The 20,698-nt window shown below is 42.4% G+C and overlaps 1 protein-coding gene and 1 pseudogene across 17 annotated transcripts in view; both read left to right on the plus strand.

Moving 5' to 3' along the window:
• Positions 1 to 20,698, plus strand: part of Pphln1 (periphilin 1) — a 93,569-nt gene that overhangs the window by 1,989 nt on the left and 70,882 nt on the right. For 9 of the 16 annotated variants that reach the window (XM_030248516.1, NM_001358749.1, NM_175363.4 and 6 more), the window contains one exon: positions 10,359 to 10,450. The exons of 1 other annotated variant lie outside the window; for it this stretch is intronic. In XM_030248516.1, coding sequence (XP_030104376.1) covers positions 10,359 to 10,450 — 92 coding nt within the window. Of the gene's footprint in view, positions 1 to 10,358; positions 10,451 to 19,950; positions 20,158 to 20,698 lie in introns of all 16 variants that reach the window. 6 more of the 16 variants (NM_146062.3, NM_001358748.1, XM_017316578.2 and 3 more) reach the window with 1 other exon arrangement.
• Gm30181 lies at positions 12,331 to 13,223 on the plus strand (annotated as a pseudogene). The gene has a single exon (XR_384352.1). The product of XR_384352.1 is annotated as a predicted gene, 30181 (transcript).

Here is a 20,698-nt window from a genome sequence, read left to right on the forward strand (position 1 = left end):
CCCCCCCCCGTAAATTGTCTCAAATTAAACAGAGATCTGCCTGCTTCTGTCTCTCAAGTGATTGAAGGTGTGTCCTATACCCACTCAAATACTACTAACCCCCCCCCCCCCCCATCTCAGCCTTTTGTCTGTGTAGCATCTGGCTGTCCTAGAACTCATTTTGTAGACCAGGCTGGCCTGGCCTTAAACTCAGAGATCCAACTGCCTCTGCCTCCCAGGTGTTGAGACTAAAGGTTTATATTATGCCAAACACAAGGTTTATATTTCAGATTTTTAAGTGTTTTTTCAGATAAAAGTCACACGTTGCCTATTAATTACTACTTTTAGATCTTTTAGGTGTTGGGACAGTCTGGTGATGTGTTTTTAGAGAGTAACAGCTTTGTGAACTGAGCCATGGGTATGGATGGAAATTGAAAGAGAATAGGAAGACTTTGGAGAGATCCAGGCTAGCCAGTGTGGGGCTTGAGACACAGGTAATGCTTTTTGCCTGGAATAGGTTAGGTGAGACAATTACCAGAGACTGTGGAGGGTAGAGAAGTCTGAACTTAGGATTTCTACGATTCTTGATTAAGGAAGTCACTCATCACGAATATACACTGGCAACTGCTTGATTCTTTGTATTCTGTGAGATGGAGGGTGAGGCAGGGAAAGCATGCTCATCAGATAAGATTTTAAGTTCTACCGATGTGAAGGTTTGGATTCATAAATATTAAAACACAGGTAAGTGTCTGGCATTGTCTGCTCATATAATTTTATCACATGCAATGGACAGTCAAACTTCCTCAGTATGTAGTACAATACATTGGGGATCATAAAAGAAACAATTTAAGCATGTTGTTGACATGAAAATACCTCATTGTGGATTAGTGTTTATTCTGGAGCCAAGTGGTAGTTAGTGTGGTCTGGAAACACAGATTCCAGGTACTGCAAATAATTCCATGTCCTAATACGGCAACAGTTTCATGAAGGTTTTGTTTGTTGTTTGCTTGTTGTTGGGTTTCTCTGTGTAGCCCTGGCTGGCCTGGAACTCACTCTGTAGACCAGGCTGGCCTCGAACTCAGAAATTCGCCTGCCTCTGCCTCCCAAGTGCTGGGATTAAAGGCATGCACCACCATGCCCGGCTCGTGAAGTTTTTATAGTAACAGCAAAGAAAGTCATAATTGGAGGCATTTTAAACTAAGTTGTTAGAAACATCAGGTAGCCAGGCTCATTGCAGCCAAGCTGGAGAGCTCAGCTATTGTCTTTAGCTTGATTGGTATCTGACAGCACTCTGAGCCGTTTGGTTGGTGGAAGCCAGTGGTCTGTCAAACGTATACTTTTGAAATGGTTCCTGTTAGTCACAAGGCTGTTGGATCAAACACAGATAGGAAAGGAATGTCTTATTGGAGGGCTAAGATAGCCTGTAGTAAGTTGTAATTGGGCCTCAGGGCTTTGACATTCCCAACTCTACTCTAATAGATTAATCAGCATTTCTGGAGGTGCAGTGTGACTAGAATTCTTTCATTCCTGTTGCCACGTGTTACATTTGTGAGTGTGAAGGCCACATATTGCTTATTAAGTATTAGTAATGGCTCCGGTCATTCCTTTGTAGGATGTGACGTAGGTGGGGCTGAGTAGTATGCAGGAGAGCAGACTTGAGGGGAAATAGCTCTGACAGCCATGAAGGAATGAACTCTCTGATTGGTTGGTCTTCAGACTCTGCTAGCTGTTAGGATCCCAGCCTGGCTCTTCCTTTACCGTTCCTCTCACTGTGATGGAACATGACATCACAGTTATGATGGAGTAATATGCCCAAGGTTATAATCAAGAACAGTTCACATAATGTAGGTGGAGGGTGAGGGGGAATGTAGTTTAAACCAGCTGAAATTACATTGTTTAAAAACTAGATTAACTTTGTCTTGTTGTATTTACAATGAATGCATTGTATGTCAGATCCTACAAATGCACCATGAATTAGTTTCATTTTTCCTTTGGAGTATGTAATCAAATTATTTTCTTAATTCTGGTGCTTTGGTTTATTTAATTCTTTATAACTTTGTGTGGAATGGTTAGAGCTAATTCTTTGTAAAGTTGGTCTTTGGTATCTAGACTATTATAACTTACTGTTCTTTAAGTCTGGCATGCTGCAAAAGTATTGGCACTATTTTTTTTTTTTTAAAGATCTGTTTACTTTATTCATATAAGTACCCTGTAGCTGTTTTCAGACACACCAGAAGAAGGCGTCAGATCCTATCACAGATGGTGGTGAGCCACCATGTGGTTGCTAGGGAATTGTATTCTAGGGCCTCTCTAAGGGCAGTCCATCTGGAAGGGCGCTCTTAACCACTGAGCCTTCTCTCTACCCGAAGTTCTCACTCTTAGTTGTAGAAAGTAACTTGCTTTGCTTTATCGTCTAGGTAGTAAGCAGGTTTTAGTTTGGGGAAATAAAGTTGTATTACAGAATAAATCACATAAAACAGTATTGTATTCTTTTAGACCAGATGCTTTCAGGGTAATATTTTTTAAAGTTTTTTGTAGTATTTTAAGTTTTAACAAAATTGACCATATGGTGGGACACACCTTTAATCCTAGCACTCTGGAAGCAGAAGCACACAGATCTGAGTGTGAGGCTAGACTGATATTTTTATCTTACTAGTCAGAAAGGGAAATTGGAATCATTCTGATATTCTTTATATTTTAACTTTCCATCGGGTAATTTTAAAAAGTTGCTTCTCTCTGCTGTGGCTTTGGAGATGGAACTCGGCTCACTAGTTTGGTAGCAAGTACCTTTACTTAATGAGCTAGCTCACCTCTGAACTTCATGGGTAAAATATGAATTAAATTGTATTTTAAAAATAAATATTTGTTTTGGGTGGTGGTGTTGCACAACTTTAATCCCAGCACTCAGGAGGCAGAAGCAGGTGGATTTCTGAGTTCGAGGCCAGCCTGGTCTACAAGAGTGAAGTTCCAGGACAGCCAGGGCTACACAGAGAAACCCTGTCTCAAAAAACAAAAACCAACCAAACAAAAGTAACAAATATCTTTAATCCTGGGTAGTTGTATTATAGGACACTTAAAGTATAAATACCATGTAATTTCACTCAACATACTGTATCCCAACCTCCATTATTACTGATGCTCTAATCAATGAGCCTTTCAGAGGCCCAGTCACTATTTAAAGCATTTGTTTATTAAAGATTTTATTATTTTGTTTTTGGTTTTTTTTTTGTTTTTTTTTTTTTTTGGGTTTTTTGAGACAGAGTTTCTCTATATAGCCTTGGCTGTCCTGGAACTCACTCTGTAGACCAGGCTGGCTTCGAACTCAGAGATTCGCCTGCCTCTGCCTCCCGAGTGCTGGGATTAAAGGCATGCGCCACCACGCATGGCTAGATTTTATTATATGTGTATGGGTATTTTGCATATACTTACACATATACATGTTCATGTACATGTACATAAACATACACCTGATGCTCACAGAAGTCAGAAGGCATCAATCGGCTCTTGGGACTGGGACAATAGAATGTTAACTACCATGTGGGTTCTAGGGAACCAAACCTGGGTCCTTTACAAGAGCAAAAACAATGCTTTTACTGGAAGCTGGCTTTAAACAAGTATCTCCTGCCTCTGCTTCTAGAGTTCTTGGATTACAGACACGCACTACCACACCTGGCCTAACCTGTATGCATAAAGTGACTCACAATAGTAAGAGTGAAGTACTTTAAAGGCGCTACGTTGCGGGAGTTCAGGGATGTGCATAATGAGACCCAAGCCAACCAGGGCTACTTAGTGAAACACTCAAACTGCTGCCCCTTTATTCCTAACCTATGTAATTTGTTATGAAAGCCATCCATGCTCTTCTTGCTCCTGCCTTCTCTAGCTTTATAAAAGGACCTTCTTTCCCTTTTGTTCCCAGTGTTAAAAACCTTGTCTAGATGTCCTGGAGCCTGTTCTCTGCTTGCTTGCTTGCTTGCTTGCTTGCTTGCTTCTTATGTGATAGTTGGAAAGGGTTGAGATGGGACTCCAGGTCAACTTTGGAATTTCAGGTTTTGAAAGCTTCAGGGTTTTTATGTAGGAGTAGGAGATTATATCTCTATCATTAGGATAGTGTGAATAAAGGGTTTAAATGTCTTGAAAATGTGTTACCCAAATTATTTCATTTAGGGGAGAGCAAATGAAAGTTTGCTAGCTACCTGCCTAGGGTGGGTTTATTTACTGTTGCTTTGTGGTCTCCTTTGTCAGGCCTTTCAGAATCACTCCTAATGCTTTGCCCTTTGCCTGGAGTCATCCATCACTCAGGATTCTAGTTAATCAACGAGGTTTTTTGGTTTTGATTTTTGCTTTAGCTTTCTTAAAAGTTTTCTCACATAGCATACTCTTTTTTTTTACACTACTTTGGAGTCCTAGTTGGACTCATTCACAGAGCTGAGATTCAAGGGGACCTCACCCACGCCCACACCCACCCCACCCACACACAGCATACTCTTGAGTGCCAAGTAAGCCACAGTTCTAGTTGAGATTTTGGTGCTTTGACTGTTTAATTGAGATCAATGCAGTTTTTTTCAAAGACTTAAAGTTTATTCTAGAAAATGATTTGTGGTTTACTTGTTTGACATTGGAAACATTTTCTGCTAGAAGCAGCATGACAGTTTTTAGCTTCAGGTTAGCCCTTAACATCTCTTAGAGCTTCAGTGTTGATTTCAGGAGTAGACTTGCTTCACTTTAATCTGTTGATCTTGGCCTGAGATGGCCTTAAGATGAGCAAGCAGTTAACTCCTCCCAAGGGCATTTTGGAGACTGCAAAGGTAGGACCTGGATAGTGTTGTTTCTTACAATTCTTGGATAGTGCTGGTGTCTGACAATTGAAATTCACTTGGTTTTGCTGGATTTAAAGGTTTCTTTTGTGTTATTTTGTGTTAAAAGTGAAGTGGAATTGATGGCTTTAAAAAGCGTGGCTAGAATCATAACTGTCTCACAAGAAGTTTTCTGAACAATTCAAGGTGCCAACCACTTGTTACTTGTTGATAAAAAATACTTTTCCTCCGCTAAGACAGAGGAGCAGTGTAGGTATTTAGTCATTGTGCTTTCCCCCGGAGGATGTGGAGGAAGAAGGAAGGAGAGCCGGCAGGACTCGAGACTGTCTACTAGTTCTGTAGAGTGTTCTAGAGGGCACAGAGGATGACTAGCTTCCTTCCTTGGGAAAATACTAGGGTGGCATTTGGGCTGAGTCCTGAACATAAGCTGATGGTGCAGAGATTCTTGTGCTTTGTTGAAGAGTAGATGTTAAGGCATGATCAGTGATGCGTTTTAGTAGTTAAGTTTCTGATCTGACTCTTTGGGTATCTGCCTCATGGGCTTCACTGATCAAAACGGAGAAGACAGGAGCGAGATGAGTCTCTGTGAGGCGTGGTTGTAACTGGGGAAATTTGGGTGGATTACTGATCACATTCTTTGTGCAGATTGTTGACCTTAATGAACATCGTAGTGGTTCTGCTTCCTGTTTCTAGCATAGTGACGTGGTGTCTTTCTTATTGCAGTGAGCCAGGCATGGTGGTGCATGCCTTTAATCCCAGCACTTGGGAGGCAGAGGCAGGTGGATTTCTGAGTTCGAGGCCAGCCTGGTCTACAGAGTGAGCTCCAGGACAGCCAGGGCTACACAGAGAAACCCTGTCTCAAATCCCCCCATCCCCAAAACAAACAAACAAACTTGCAAATGACCAAAGCATTGGGGGTGGGGGTTAATTTAACTTGCTCTTCCACATCACTATTTATCACTGAAGGAAATCAGGACCGGAGCTCAAGCAGGGAGGGGCCTGGAAACAGGAGCTGATGCAGAGACCATGGAGGAGTGCTGCTTCCTGGCTTGCTACCTAGGATTTATTCACCTTGCATTTATTCATTTATTTATTTATTTATTTATTTATTTAGGTTTTTCGAGACAGGATTTCTCTGTATAGCCCTGGCTGTCCTGGAACTCACTCTGTAGACCAGGCTGGCCTTGAACTCAGAAATCTGCCTGCCTCTGCCTCCCAAGTGCTGGGATTAAAGGTGTGCACCACCAGTCCAGCATCAGCCTGCTTTCTTATCGGGCCCAGGACCACTAGCCCAGGGATGGCCCCACCCACAACCTGCTAGGCTTTCCTTGATTTTCTAATTTAAGATACTGCCCAGCAGGCTTGCTTACAGCCTGATCTTATGGAGACATCAGCAGTAGTAACCCTAAGTAAGACGGTAATGTGCATTGCATGTAAGTCACCACACTTGATGATTAGCACTGTGAAGAAACCACGCCTGCAGGAGATGTTTGAGTGACATTAAAATCCTCAGGTGAGAGCGGAGGGAGTTACCAAGATGTCTGGAGAGTATCCAAGGGAGCTGCCAATGCAGGTGCCTACTGCTCATCCAGAGTGTGAGCTTAAGTGGGACTTGGATCTTCATTGCCTCTAGTTGGCCGACAGATTATCTAGGTGAGAGTAAACCATGAAAGGACTATGCAGGGAGAGGTGAGAAAGTTTGAAGGGGACTGGAAACTGTCTAGATCATAATGCAAGTTACTCGATTTCCTAAACTGTGGGACAAGCAATTTGGATAACATGGAAAGGGTTGTATCATTTTGATTTTACATTGAAAGTCCTTGTGTCTGGTTGGACACAAGGTCATTAACTGAGTTTGTTTTATCAGATTCCTATAACTTTCATTAACAATGCCAGTTCTCAGTCACAGCTCTCAGTGACTATATTGCTTATATCCTGGATTGATTATTGCATAAGAGTTAGGTTATTACATTTTGGAATCAATTATTGGCACACTTCTAAAAGAAGTTTTCACTTTTCACATTGAATTCTAATTCTCTCTGTTGTGATACAGAGAATTATTCTAGAGTACTTTTAAAAATTCAAATTTTTTCTTTTTGTGTGTGTGTGTATATGTGTGTTATATGTATATGCTTGTGCATGCAAAGGCTAGAGGAATGTGTTCTTCTCTTACCCTTCAGCCTGTCCCTTTCACACAGGTCTCCTACTGAACATGGAGGTCATTCAATGATCCTCATGTCTGTCCCCTCAGATACTGGTGCTACAGGTTGAGTCACAGTGGGCTGTTGTCTTTTTTTTTTTTTTTTTTTTTTTTAGAGATTACTTATTTTTATGTATATGAGTACACTGTTGCTGTCTTCAGACACACCAGAAGAGGGCATCAGATCCTATTACAGATGGTTGTTAGCCACCATGTGGTTTCTGGGATTTGAACTCAGGACCTATGGTAGAGCAAGTCAGTGCTCTTAACTGCTGAGCCATCTCTCCAGCCACCCCCCACTTTTTTTTTTTTAACTATTTTATTGGGTTTTTATATCTCTACCTTTCTTCCAGCCCTTATTCCACACCTAATCCCTTCCAACCCCCCAACACTAGATAGGAAAGAAAGTGGGTAGAGGGGAAAGGAGCCATAGAACTCTTTAGGCTCCTTACTGCTGATAATGGATATCGGGTTCCTTGGCTAAGTCTAATCTTGATAGTTAGGCTTCTCGATTCTTTACTCATGACCACTTGATAAACTGTAACAACAGCAACCAACCGGGAGCATGGAGGGGGAGCAGTAACTGCTGCCTTCTTCGGAGCACCCTGGCTCTCTTGGGGCCCTGACATTTATACCTGCTCCACAGTTCCCAGAATTAAACTATTTGCAGCTGGCAAAAACCAGGCCCCTCCTAGAGCACTAGAAAATCATAGTTAAGAGCCGTGGACAATCCACACCTGGGACTAAAGCACAAACATTCATATAACATAACTGGGGTTTCAAAGAACCCAAAACTCTCACCACAGTGCACATCCATGTGGGTGGTAGGATTGAGTGAAGTGAGCTTTCAGCCACTGAGCCATCCCTTCTTAGGCCCTGGAGTACTTTGAGACTCCAGTAATGGGAGGGAATAGCTTAGTTACAAGTCAGCGTCATTGATTGGTTGTGGGATAGATTGATTCCTTAAACCCAAACAATGTCATAAGCAACACATGCTATGAATCAAAAGATTATTGTGCTTAAGAATGCTTCTAAGTGACTTTGAGAATTGCAGGGCACCATTTGAATTGAAAGCAATTTTAGCATATTTTCTATAGTGCTGTAATCATCTTCCTTTAGTGTCTGCTTCTTTTTGTGATAATTTAATTCAAGATCCATCTTGAACAAGGAATATAGCTGAGTTGCATGTATGAAATGGCAGTGTCAACTTGAACTTAAAGAAAAAGGCAACCTAAGGCCAGGCGCCAGCTTGGTTAGAGATCCCTATTTTATAGTTCACGGTGCTTTGACTGGTCTTACAGTGATTCTAATATTTGAGGTAACTTATCCTCCAGACTGGATCAGGAACAACCTGGAAATATGGTCTCCATTCTGCAGGCTGGTAGTGTCACTTCCTGGAAGGTCTGTGCTGCACCTAAGAGCACAGTCTTTGTAGAGAGCACTCTGTTAGCCTTTGGGTTTCATGTGAAGTGCTAAGACTTCCAGTACTTGCACACCCATTCCCACACCCTGCTTAGCTATGGTTACTGTTGCTGTGATGAAACATCATGACCAAAAGCAAGTTGGGGAGGAAAGGGTTTATTTGGCTTACACTTTCACATTGTAGTCCATCACTGTAGTCCATCAATGAAGAAAGTTGGGAACCTGGAGGCAGGAGCTGCTGCAGAGGCCGTGGATGGGTGCTGCTTACGGGCTTGCTTCCCATGGATAGCTCAGCCTGCTTCCCTATAGAACCCAGGACCAACAAACAGCCCAGGGATGTCCCCACCCACAATGGTCTGGGGCCTCCCACATTGATCACTAGGAAATGGATTCTATGGGGGCATTTTCTCAATTGAAGTTCTCTGCTTTCAGATAATTCTGGCTTGTGTCAACTTGACATAAAGCTAGCCAACCTGTACTCTTCCCCTTTTGAGATCTTTTTGAGATAGCGTCTCGCTAATGTTGACCAGATTGTCCTTGAACTTTTGAGGTCAAGCAGTCCTCCCATGAAGACAAGACAAGCCTGTAACACAGGGCCCACTTTAGGTTTTTTATCCTTGTCAGATTCAATCCTTTTTCATTACAGGCCCCCTTCTTCCTCCTCCTCCTCCCCCTCCTCCTCCTCTTCTTCCTCTTCATTTTACATTATCATGCTTGATTATTCACTTAGGGTCTCATATAGTCTAAGCTGGCCTGGAAACTTTTTCCCTCTTCCTCCTTCGCCCTCCCCCTCACCTCTCTTCCTGTTTCAAGACAGGGTTTCTCTGTGTAGCTCTGGCTGTCCTAGAACTCATCCTGTAGACCAGGCTGGCCTCAGACTCAAGAGATCTTCCTGCCTCTGCCTCCTGAGTGCTGAGATTTAAGGCATGTCACACCACCAACCAGCTCATCTGATTTTTTTTTTTCTGGCCCCGTTCCATTCATTTTTATTTCATATATGTGGGTACACTGTCACTGTCTTCACACATACCAGAAGACACCATTGGATGCCCATTACAGATGGCTGTGAGCCACCATGTGGTTGCTGGGAATTGAACTCAGGACCTCCAGAAGAGCAGTTGGTGCTCTTAACCACTGAGCCATCTCTCCAGCCCCTCATCAGATTTTTAAATATGCTATATTCAGAACATCTTTTGAATATTGTATACTGCTATAATTCACTCAGGAGGGTTAGTTGTTTAAGACCAGAAAAACCAAACCAAAACCAGAGGGCTTGAGATGGCCTGGTCAGCAAAGCCACTTCACCAAGACTGATGCCCTGAATTTGAACACTGGTACTCCATGACAGAACAATTTCCTGCACTGTCCTCTGACTTTGACACACATGCTGAAATATGGATGTGCATGCAAGCCTGCCTACACATGATGTACACATATGCAAATACATTAATACAGAATTTAAACAATAAATACAGAATTTAAACAATAATACAGAATTTAAACAAGGTCAAACTGCAGTATTGCATGCTGGGATATACCTGTAATCCTAGTACCCCTGAAGGCTGAGACAAGACTGCATTTCCAGGCCAGCTTTGGCTGTTTCCCAGATTTCGGTCCACCTTGATTGGAGCAGGCGTGTTGGCCCGCTCTTCAAACTGTTCCTCAAAGCCTATCTTTCCTAATTTAAAATGGGTTGACAATGAGGAAACTGTGCTTTATAGGATGTTGGGTGAGAAAGTTTTACTGAACTTTTCAGTACCATTTGAACTAGAAGGAAGGTAGGACCTCATGAGTGCAGGTATACGTATTTATAAGTGTAGTTGAGGGACACATTGCCTTCCTCCCTCCTTGCTCACCTTCCTGGGTGTCTTGGCAGGCATTTGCTTCTTTATTGTCTCTTCCTTGCTGACAAAGAGAACCCAGAATTGTTTGTTTCTTTTTAGTGGCTTCCACAAGAGATGAAATGTGGTCTGAGGGACGCTATGACTACGACCGACTTCCGAGAGAACGCGTGCCTCCCCGGAGCCATCCCAGTGTAAGTCTCGGCTGCGTGGAGAAAAGCTCAGAGCTTGCTGTCACTGTGACTTCCCCAGCTTCTTCCGGTATCAGTTTACCAGCCTAACTGGAAATACAGGTCAAATTCAGCTTTTAGAAGCCAGAAAATACACAGAAATTTATTTAAGTAAAACACGAAATCTGTATTTTATACTTGTTTCTATGAAAAAGAATTTGAACTGAATTTAGTTGGTGGAGGAAAATTTTTTGTTAATATTCTAACATGCAATAGCAAAGAACTGTTGAACACCTGCTTCTCCTTGTGGCTGCCATTACTTTGTCACCTTAATGTTTATAAATTGAGCCTGGCATGGTGGCACTTGGGAGGCAGGGGCAGGTGGGTCTCTGAATTCAAGGCAAGCCTGGTCTGCATAGCAAGTTCTAGTCCAGCCTACAACAACAAAAGTTAAATTAAAAATTAAAAGTTATGAATTAATATGACAGTCATTTTGCCGGAGTCTTTCTGGGGCAGAAGCATGTGGAGGTCCTAGTTAGCACTTCTTGTTTGCCTGTGCCTGACCAGGCAGGCAGCCTCCAGGTGAGAAGAATGCCGACAGCTCAAGGGACAATAATTCGGAGAGTTGGGGCTTCTGAGCCAGACTCTAAATGCTCTTGGTAACTTTATTTACTAGCCCTGGAGCTGTATCTAGTCCTGTATGTAGCAGAGGCTCAGCGTTTATTAAGGGGCTGGAGCTATTCTCCCTGGAGGTGTACATGGAGAACTACGTATGGGGGGTTTGGAGGTCAAGCTCATCTTGAACATTGGGTGGAATGTTATGTGGATGTCTTCTCTACCACAAAAGGCATAAATATTTGTTTATCTGTCAAGAATTTTTTATAGTGTTAAGGATTTGAGTGTGTGGTGGTATTAGTGAGGGTTGAATCCAGGGCTTTTCCCACGCTGGGCAAGTACTTGACCACTGATCCACCTCCCACCTCCCTTTTGTTTCATTTCTTATTTTGAGACAAAGACTTACTAAATTAAATTACCTACTTTTATCTTAAACTCACTCTGAGACCTACTTGTCCTTGTGATTCTTCTGCCTCAGCCTTTCACGTAGCTTATAGGACTGTGACCAGGCCTAGCTGGCAGTATATTACTTGATCCTATCCCTCACTTGGGTGAGCAGGGTCATCTTCAAGGTTGGCATTCAGTGGCCTGAATTATAGCTCATGTTGAGATTGATAGAAAATGATTTAAGGTAGAAAGGAAAAAACAAACAAACAAATGAAGAAACCCATTAAATTAGGAAGGGTCTACTCAGTACTTATCATAGGTCCTTGCTTTCCTGGTTGTTTGAGAGTCTTTCTAATTATTTATTTCTTTAACTTGATAAATTATTTTATGACTTGCATAGGATTAGGATTAAAAAATAATGCATGTTAAGTGTCATATAGCTGTGGAATACTTTCCAAACATTTTTTAAAAAAAGATTTATTTATTTTTTCAAACTTTACTTTTTTATTTTATGTATGAGTATACTGTGCTATCTTCAGACACACCAGAAGAGGGCATCAGATCCCACTACAGATGGTTGTGAGCCACCATGTGGTTGCTGGGAATTGAACTCAGGACCTTTGGAAGAGCAGTCAGTGTTCTTAACCGCTGAGCCATCTCTCCAGCCCCCCAAAATGTTTCCCACCAAGAATATATCTCTTGAATAGAAATTTTATTTTACCAGCTGGGCATTGATCTGAAAGATGTGTGTGTGTGTGTGTGTGTGTGTGTGTGTGTGTTTTAACTGAGTAGCTTAATTTATGGATGTGAACAGCAGATCTTATTGACTTAAGATTGCGAGGTGCATGACTGGCCCAGGCTGATATTGAAGAGTCTGACTCAGGATCATTGAGGTAGAGTGAAATGACCTCATCCAGAAGAGAACTGAGAGAACTCTACATAGCCAGAGGTCAAACTTCAGATGCTTCTGCTACCTCCAGTCCAGAGCTGCTGGTAAAACCTGCCTGCTCATCAGTTACCCGACCAATGCATTTCCTGGACAGTACATCCCCACCGTCTTTGACAACTAGTCTGCCAATGTTATGGTAGATGGAAAACCAGTGAATCTGGGCCTATGGGACACAGCTGGACAAGAAGATCATGACAGATTGCATCCCCTCTCCTACCTGCAAACAGACGTGTTCTTAATTTGCTTTTCCCTTGTGAGTCCTGCATCATTTGAAAATGTCTGTGTAAAGTGGTCTCCTGAAGTGCGACACCACTGTCCCAATACTCCTATCATCCTAGTGGGGACGAAGCTTGATCTTAGGGATGATAAGGACACCATTGAGAAGCTGAAGGAGAAGAAGCTGACTCCCATCACCTACCCGCAGGGGTAGCCATGGCCAAAGAGATCGGTGCTGTTAAATACCTGGAGTGCTCAGCTCTCACACAGCAAGTACTCAAGACAGTGTTTGACGAAGCTATCCGAGCAGTTCTCTGTCCCCCTCCTGTCAAGAAGAGGAGAGAATGCCTGCTGTTGTAAATGTCGGAGCCTGTCGTTCTCGGTCCTGTCTGGAACCTTTGTACGCTTTGCTCAAAAATCAGCGGAGCCTTCGCTTGCAGTTGATGCTGAGTTTTTGTTACAGATTAATTTTTCCATAAAACCATTTTGAACCAATGAACCAGCCAATAAGTTTAAGGTTCTGTTTTAAATGTAAGAATTCCAACTTACAGTCTATTAAAATTCAGCCCTAAAATGACAAAGCCTTCTTCAAGCCTTATTTTTAAAATCCCCCATTCTTGCTCAGATTAAGAATTGCCAAAATAGGTCGGGCGTGGTGGCACACGCTTTTTATCCCAGCACTCGGGAGGCAGAGGCAGGCAGATTTCTGAGTTCGAGGCCAGCCTGGTCTACAGAGTGAGTTCCAGGACAGTCAGGGTTACACAGAGAAACCCTGTCTCGAAAAACCAAAAAAAAAAAAAAAAAAAAAAAAAGAATTGCCAAAATAACCTTCTGAACTAAGTTGCGTTGTGCTGAGAACACCTAAGCACTAAACTCTCTTGAGAGACTTCTGCTGCTAAGAAGGACTGCAGCTTCTGGAGCCAGGTCAGGGGTGCAGGCCCTTCCAGAGTCCCCAGACCGTGTGACACAGCACAGCCTCCTTAATGACACGTTGCCACGTAACGCACCTGTAACTTATCAGCCCATGTTCATTACGTAACTTTGTACTGTACGTCACAGTGATGAGTGTGACAGCTCAGCTCTTCGATTTCATAGTGAGTTTTCTAAAAGACCAGCCGACTAGCTTTTGCAGACTTTGAACAGATCTCTGGTTCCTGTGTTGCCTCTAATGAAGTATTCTGTTCCTAGTTGTGGGTGTGCTGGGTGGAGTGTGAAACACGACATGATCAAAGGAGACAGACACAGTATTTTGACTAATATGAAGTAGAGATTACACTACATTGTACATGGAGTAATTCAACTGAATAAAAGTGTCACGGGTCAAAAAGAAGAGAAAACTGAGAGGGGGAGTGGTATAACAGATGGAGGGGGGACAAGGGATAACAGCTTGAGGACTAAGGCCGTCCTTCTGGTAGAAGGAGAGGCAGTTGGTGTTTTGGAGCACAGCGGTGTGCTTAGAATGGCCACATAGTTGATGTTAGGTGTGTTGAGAAGTCACAGTGTTAGTCTGAGAATTAGAATTGAAGGGCAGAGGATGTAACGTAGTTAGTGCTTGCCTAACATTCCTGGTCTCCTGAACTGATTCCAAACACCTCAAAAAAAGGGCAGGTGGTGGGTCAGGTACTAGGCAGTATGTGTTTTATCGCAGCCTATAATAAGGTCTAGTGCTTTAATCGGAGACTCTTAACTGTGTAACTGCAAGCTTTTCCATCCAGGCCCAAGTTCCGGAATAGTGACTCAGTCTTGTTATGAATAAAAAACTAGGCCATAAGCTAAGTTTGTTCGCCAACTAAACTAGCTTGTAATTTTTCCTAGTTTATACTAGTCTATGTCTGCCGTGTGGTTTGTCACCTCTCCCAAGCCCGACTGCCACTGAACTCGAGTGTGGGATCTTCCCACGCTTGACTTCCCATAGTTCCCCTCTCTCTCTGCTGGAGAGCCCCCTTCCTAGTCTACCCTTGTTACAGGCCATAGGCTTTTTATTGATTGACATGTGGTGCTTCCACACGGTGCACAAGAGATGACCCCCTGCAGGAGGCAAGCTAGAGCAGTAGGTAGCTAAATATCAAGAGCTCGGGAAAGGGGTTTGTGATGAGTACAGTGACCCAGCTGTGTGGACAGATGGCCATGGCTTTTCCACACAGGTTTGGTTTCTCTGGAAAAAACAAACAAACAAACAAACAAAAAAACAACCTACCATGGCCAAGGCAGTTTACACAAGGAAGGGTTTGTTTCGGCTTATAGTACCAGATCAAAAATGACAGAGAAGTTGGCAAACATGGTGGCTGGAATAGCAAGCTGAGAGCTAAATCTTTTTTTTTTTTTTTTTAATTTTATTTTTTAGAGCTTTATTGTAGAAACACAGGGAGAAAGGAGAGAAGGTAGAAAAAGAGAGGGAGAAGCTGGCCATGGCCATGTGGAGAGAAGGGGGAAGAGAGAAAGGAAAGGAAGGCTAGAGAGTAAGAGAGATAGAAGCTTAGAGAGAGAGAGGAGAGCCAAATCTTTAATTGTAAGGACAGAGCAGAGAGAAAAAATGGTCCTAAAATGGCAGTCTTTTAAACTCTCAACACTTACTTCTAGCCTCTTCCAATAAGGTCACACCTTTTAAGCCTTCCCAAAAAGTGCCACCAGCTAGAGGCTAAGCGTTCAAATGCCTGCAGCTGAGAACACTGTATTCAAACTGCCACACCTGATTTGACTATACTGGTGATTTCAGTTAATGACAAAGTCACAGGTGCCTCTTCCTGTTGTGTTGATTTCTGTTCAGGAAAAAGAAATGTCTTCCTTCTTCAGCCTCTGGAGAGTTGAACAGTGCTTACAGTCATCTGCCCTGTGAAAGTAATTTTATACTCATGCCTGATTTTAATGGACACATTGAAATTTGCAGAAAAGTGTTTAGCAGAAGAAATTGCAAATGCAACTGTTGTTTCTAACATTGGACTTAGTTAAAAACCTACCCTGTATATATACAGTTCTAAGGGGCTAGAGAGCTGGCTCTGTGATAAGAGCAGGTATTGCTCTTCCAGAGGACTCAATACAGGTGACTGGAGGACTCAGGTCAGGCAGCTCACAGCCACCTGTATGTAACTCCAGCTCCAGGAGAGCCGATGGCCTCTGACCTCTGGCACTGGCACTTAGTGAGGCACACACATACACATAGAAGTAAAGTTCTAAAACCCTTGCTTATGAAACAGAGGTCTTCTTTTTTTAATAATTTTTATTAGATATTTTCTTCATTTACATTTCAAATGCTATCCCAAAAGTCCCCTATACCCTCCCCTCCCACTTCCACTTCTTGGCCCTGGTGTTCCCCTGTACTGGGGCATATAAAGTTTGCAAGACCAAGGGGCCTCTCTTCCCAATGATGGCCGACTAGGCCATCATCGAAACAGAGGTCTTCTAACATTAATTTAAAACCATATTGCATGTTTGTTTATAAACAGCATTGGTAAGGCGTCAAGCTGTCAGCAGCCTGAATGTCTAACAGGAGAATGTGTGAACTGTTGATATAATGCACTCGTGGACTAAGAGGCCTGCCTACTGCCAGACCCAGCAACTTGGCTGAACTTGGCAAACAAATCCCTGAAGGCCAGAAGCTGGGTTCAGTAGTGTGTCTCCAAGAGTTCCTTTACATAAACACTTCAGTCAAGCCAAAGGAGCCAGCACCGTTGTTATTAAGAAGAAACACTGGGAGGGACCCCAAGGACGCCCAGTGACTTGATCTGGGGGATAACTCCTTTGTCCACCTGGGGAAAGCTTATCGAGAAGTGCTTTTGTAACCTACGCTCTGCTGTCTTACCAGCCCCTGTCTTAGTTAGGGAGTCATTGCTGGGAAGAGACCCCAGGACTGAGGCAACTCTTCTAAAAGGCAAATATTTAAATGGGGCTGGCTTACAGTTTCTACCTGGTCTATGCCTGTAATCCAAAGGTTTGTTTTTTTATTGCTGTCCCACATTTTCTGTGTCCTTTTTATGTTTTTAATATCTTTTTCATTGTTTCTGCTTATTTGATCTAGGTTCTCTATTTTATCTTTGAGACCTGATATTCTGTTCTGATGATTAAGATTGTAAGGCCCTTTCAGTTTTCTAGTTGATTTTTTTTTTTCAGTTCTATCTTCATTTTAGCTTGAGTCCTCTTCAGTGTTTCTATCTCTTTATTATTCCATTTTCCTGCCCTGGATTGTCTTTGCCATTTCTATCAGCCTTGTCTTGGGCAACACTCAGGTGTTTATTCTTCTTAAGCTCTTTCTCCTTGATCTCACTGAGCTGTTTGTGTCTTCTTGAAATTCTTTGTGTTCTTCCAGGTGGCTTATGACTGTTCTTCTAATTTCAGTGTACTGGGTGGGGTCCATAGGTAAACGTTTCTACAGAACTGGTCAGTTCTGGAGGGAAGATGTTGTCTTGATCTTTCATATTGTTAGTATTTTCTGAGATCTGGGCATATAGGCTTTCCTTGTCTCCATATAGAGTGTTAGGTCTATTATTGAAGGAGCAGGGCTATGGAGAAGGGGATGCTATGGTGGCATGGGTCTGGAGATTGAGTGTCGCTTGGTTAGAATGTAGACAGGTGGGCAGAGGGGACTGGAGTGGTCTATAGGATGTTTCCTTTTCCACGTAGGAGTGTGGAGGTTGATAGGTCTGGGTGGGAAGGTTAGATGTGATGTGGAAGTGTGTAGTTGTTTGGGGGTTGGCTAGGAGGATGCTGGCCTACGTATCTTTGCAGTGATGGCAGGGAAGGCTAGTCTATGATGGTAAATTACCCAAGAAGTGTACTCCCCAGGCTGGATCCTAGGGGACGGAGGACGTGGGACGTCTGGGAATGAGTGACATAAAGTAGGTGTCACAAAGGAGAGTGCATATAGCATGCTTAAATTTCTTGACTCCCTCTTTGTCTTTTCTTGACTCCAAATTTCTTGATTCCCTCTGAATCACTGTGTTTTGTGTGTGTGTGTATATATACACACACACTATAGCATATTTTATAATATATATCATAAATTAAGGAACTAGAGGCATGTCTAACCATGCTTACCTTGTTTTGGCTCTTTATAAATTAAAAAAAAAAATCAAATATTTAAAAGTAGGCAAGATAACGACTCCCAAAGTATGTGCCAAGAAAGCAGCAATTGTCTGCTTTGGTTAGTTGTATTTTATTCTTCTATTTCCCTCTCTTCCAGGTTGTTCTAACTCATTTTAAAGCTTTCATGTGTATTAGTGTTTTGTCTGCATTTGTGTTTGTGACCATGTGTGCATACCTGGTGCTTAAGATCAGAAGAGGGTGTTGGAGCCCCTGGGACAGGAGTACATAGAGACTGTTGAGAACCACTGTGTGTAGGTGCTAGGAACAGGACGCAGGCCCTTTAGAATAAATAGCAGCCTGTGTTCTTGATCACTGGCTCCCTTTTGGAGGGTATTTTGAAGTAAATCCACTATTCATGTTTCAAATATAAATAAATATTTGTTGTGTCTCAAACGATAAAGATGTCTAAGGAAGGACATTACATAATATTTTAACTTTAAACAGAACATTTTCTATAGGATGGCATAGTGGCTCAGTGGGTAAAAGTACTTGCTACCAAACCTGACTACCTGGGATCCATCTCTAGGAACCACATGGTGGATTTGAAGAACTGACTTGAAAATTCTCCTCTGACCTCTACAAACAAATTATGGCAAGCATGTAGACCTCTTCCACCATATAATAAAAATATTAAAAATAAAAGCCATCATGTTTTTGTGCATTCACATATATTTAATGATCCATTAGGAAATTGGTGGGTTTTGTTTTATGGATTAATGTAGGGCCTAACCCCTGCTCTATGACTGTATGCTACCCTAATCTCAAGAAATACTATGAAATAAATGTCCTAAGTGATTTCATTTGGATCCAGTTAATTATGAGATTTAATATTTGTGTGGAAAGTATAATACAGAATTGTGTATCAAATTATTCAACCATTTGGTTGATGCTTTTACTTTCTAAAATGAAAATATGTTTCATAGTAGAGTTTTAAAAATTGGAATATATGGAAAATGAAGATAATGGCTTATTTTTAAAATTGATTTATTTATTGTATGCATGCTAAGGCACCTGTAGTTCTGGCACTCAGGAGGCTAAGACAGGGCTTGTTGCTGTTCCAGGGCACTCTTGGCACTGTGGTGGAGGCCATCCTGGAGGCATGCATAGTGAGAACATGTCTCACAACAAAAGTCTGTCTGTGGTGTTCCTTAGGAAGATTAGGTCAGATTCTGGCCCGCTCTGTACATCTTACCCTAGGAGTTCTATCTCATATTAGCTGTTAACATAAGACAGACTTTGTTTTCCTTCCGACCCCTCAAATCCCACAAAATCCCTCTCAGTGACTGAAACATCATCTGATTTTTATGTGTATGATGGGTATTTTGCATGCATGTAATAAAATTGTGCAGCATATGCATGCAGTGCCCAAGGGAGGCATGAGAGCTTCAGTGCCCCTGGAGCTAGAGTTCTCGACTGCTGTGAGTGACCATGTGCTGAAACTGACTGGACCCTGTGAAAGAGCACTCAGTGCCTTTTACCACTGGGCTATCCCTGCAACCCCTAACAAGTTACTGAATATTTCAAATCATCTAGACTGTATAGTGTTAGAAACTAGTTCTAATTTTACAAATTAGAATGTAAAAAGCTAAAGATATCTCTCTCGAGCTTCTGGAAAAGAGCAGAATGCTTCCTTTTGCTCTTCTAGTTGGGTATCTGCCCATCCCTGTTTGCAGGTTTATGGGCACAAGCCCTGTCTGTGTGTACTAAATAGAATACTCAAAGTAGACCGAACTGTCCTCATTGTCATTAGGGACAGCACTGTTGTAACCTGTTGTGTGCAGCCGTAGTTGTTAAAATGACTTGTTTTACTTATGTGACATGATTTGGATTTGTTTTAATTTTATGTGTACAAGTGTTTTGCTTGCATGTATATGCACTATGTGGATACAGTACCCATCCATAGGGGCCAGAAGAGGATGTCATATTCCCTGGGCTTGATTTTACAGACAGCTGTGAGCCACTGTCTGGGTACTGGGAACAAAATGTAGATTCTTTGAGAAAACCGCAAGTGCTCCAGCCCCCCTTCTTAGGATCTCCATCTTGTATTGTTGTGTGTTATTATGCTTGTTTGAATGTTTCTCATTGAAATATTTTATTTCCATTAATCTATATGAAGATGTTGCTATTAGCTATAGCCACATTTTTCATTCGTGTGTTTTTGTTGGTTTGCATTTACTCTGTTGAATTATGGTTAAGAACTCCTGTGCTTATAAGAAAGTTTTCCAAAACCAAATAGAGAAATTAGTGATGTCTCTATATTTCTTTTTGTCTGTTTTAGGATGGCTACCATAGAGTAGTTAATGTTGTGCCAAAGAGACCACCTCTGCTAGACAAGAGACCACCTCTGCTAGACAAGAGACCACCTCTGCTAGCCAGACCTGATGAAGGAGGCTACAGTAGATATTACAGTCATGTTGATTGCCGAGTATGTGACGAGGGCCGCAGTTTTTCTCATGATCGAAGAAGTGGCCCATCTCACAGTGGAGTATGTAAATTTCCCCCGTGTACTAATTGTTCTTTCTTTCAAGTTTAAAATCCATGTAACTAAAGTCTATGTGCAGGTCTCTGAAGTGGAGTCATGGTGCTTGTGTTAGGGTGAAAGGAGAGCCTGATGCTTGTGTTCTGCCTCCCTCCCCCACCCCAACTCCCTTTTTACACTAGGGTCTCACTGTATAGGTCCCGCCTGCCTGGTGCTTGCTGTCCTCCTGTCTCAGCCTCCTGGGTGCTGGAGTGCTAGGTTTTCAGAGCTTGGCTACCCTTCCTGTTCGATGCTGTTGGCTGCCGGCCACAGCTCCAGAGGGCGCTAGTAGTCAAGGGTCTTCTGGGCAGTGAAGAAGAATCCCAGATAGCTCGAGGTGACATTAACACTTCCAGTGTGATTGGCTTTGTGCCGTGCTGGGTAGCCAGGCCGTGGCCTTCCTTGCACTGGGTAAGCACTCTACTGAGCTAGCTGTCTACCTAGCCTATGCTTCATTCACTTTTTAACTTAAACTTGCAGGGATTTGCAGACTCACACCTGATAGTCA

This window comes from Mus musculus, chromosome 15, assembly GCF_000001635.26.
Source record: "Mus musculus strain C57BL/6J chromosome 15, GRCm38.p6 C57BL/6J".
NCBI classification, from domain to species: domain Eukaryota; kingdom Metazoa; phylum Chordata; class Mammalia; order Rodentia; family Muridae; genus Mus; species Mus musculus.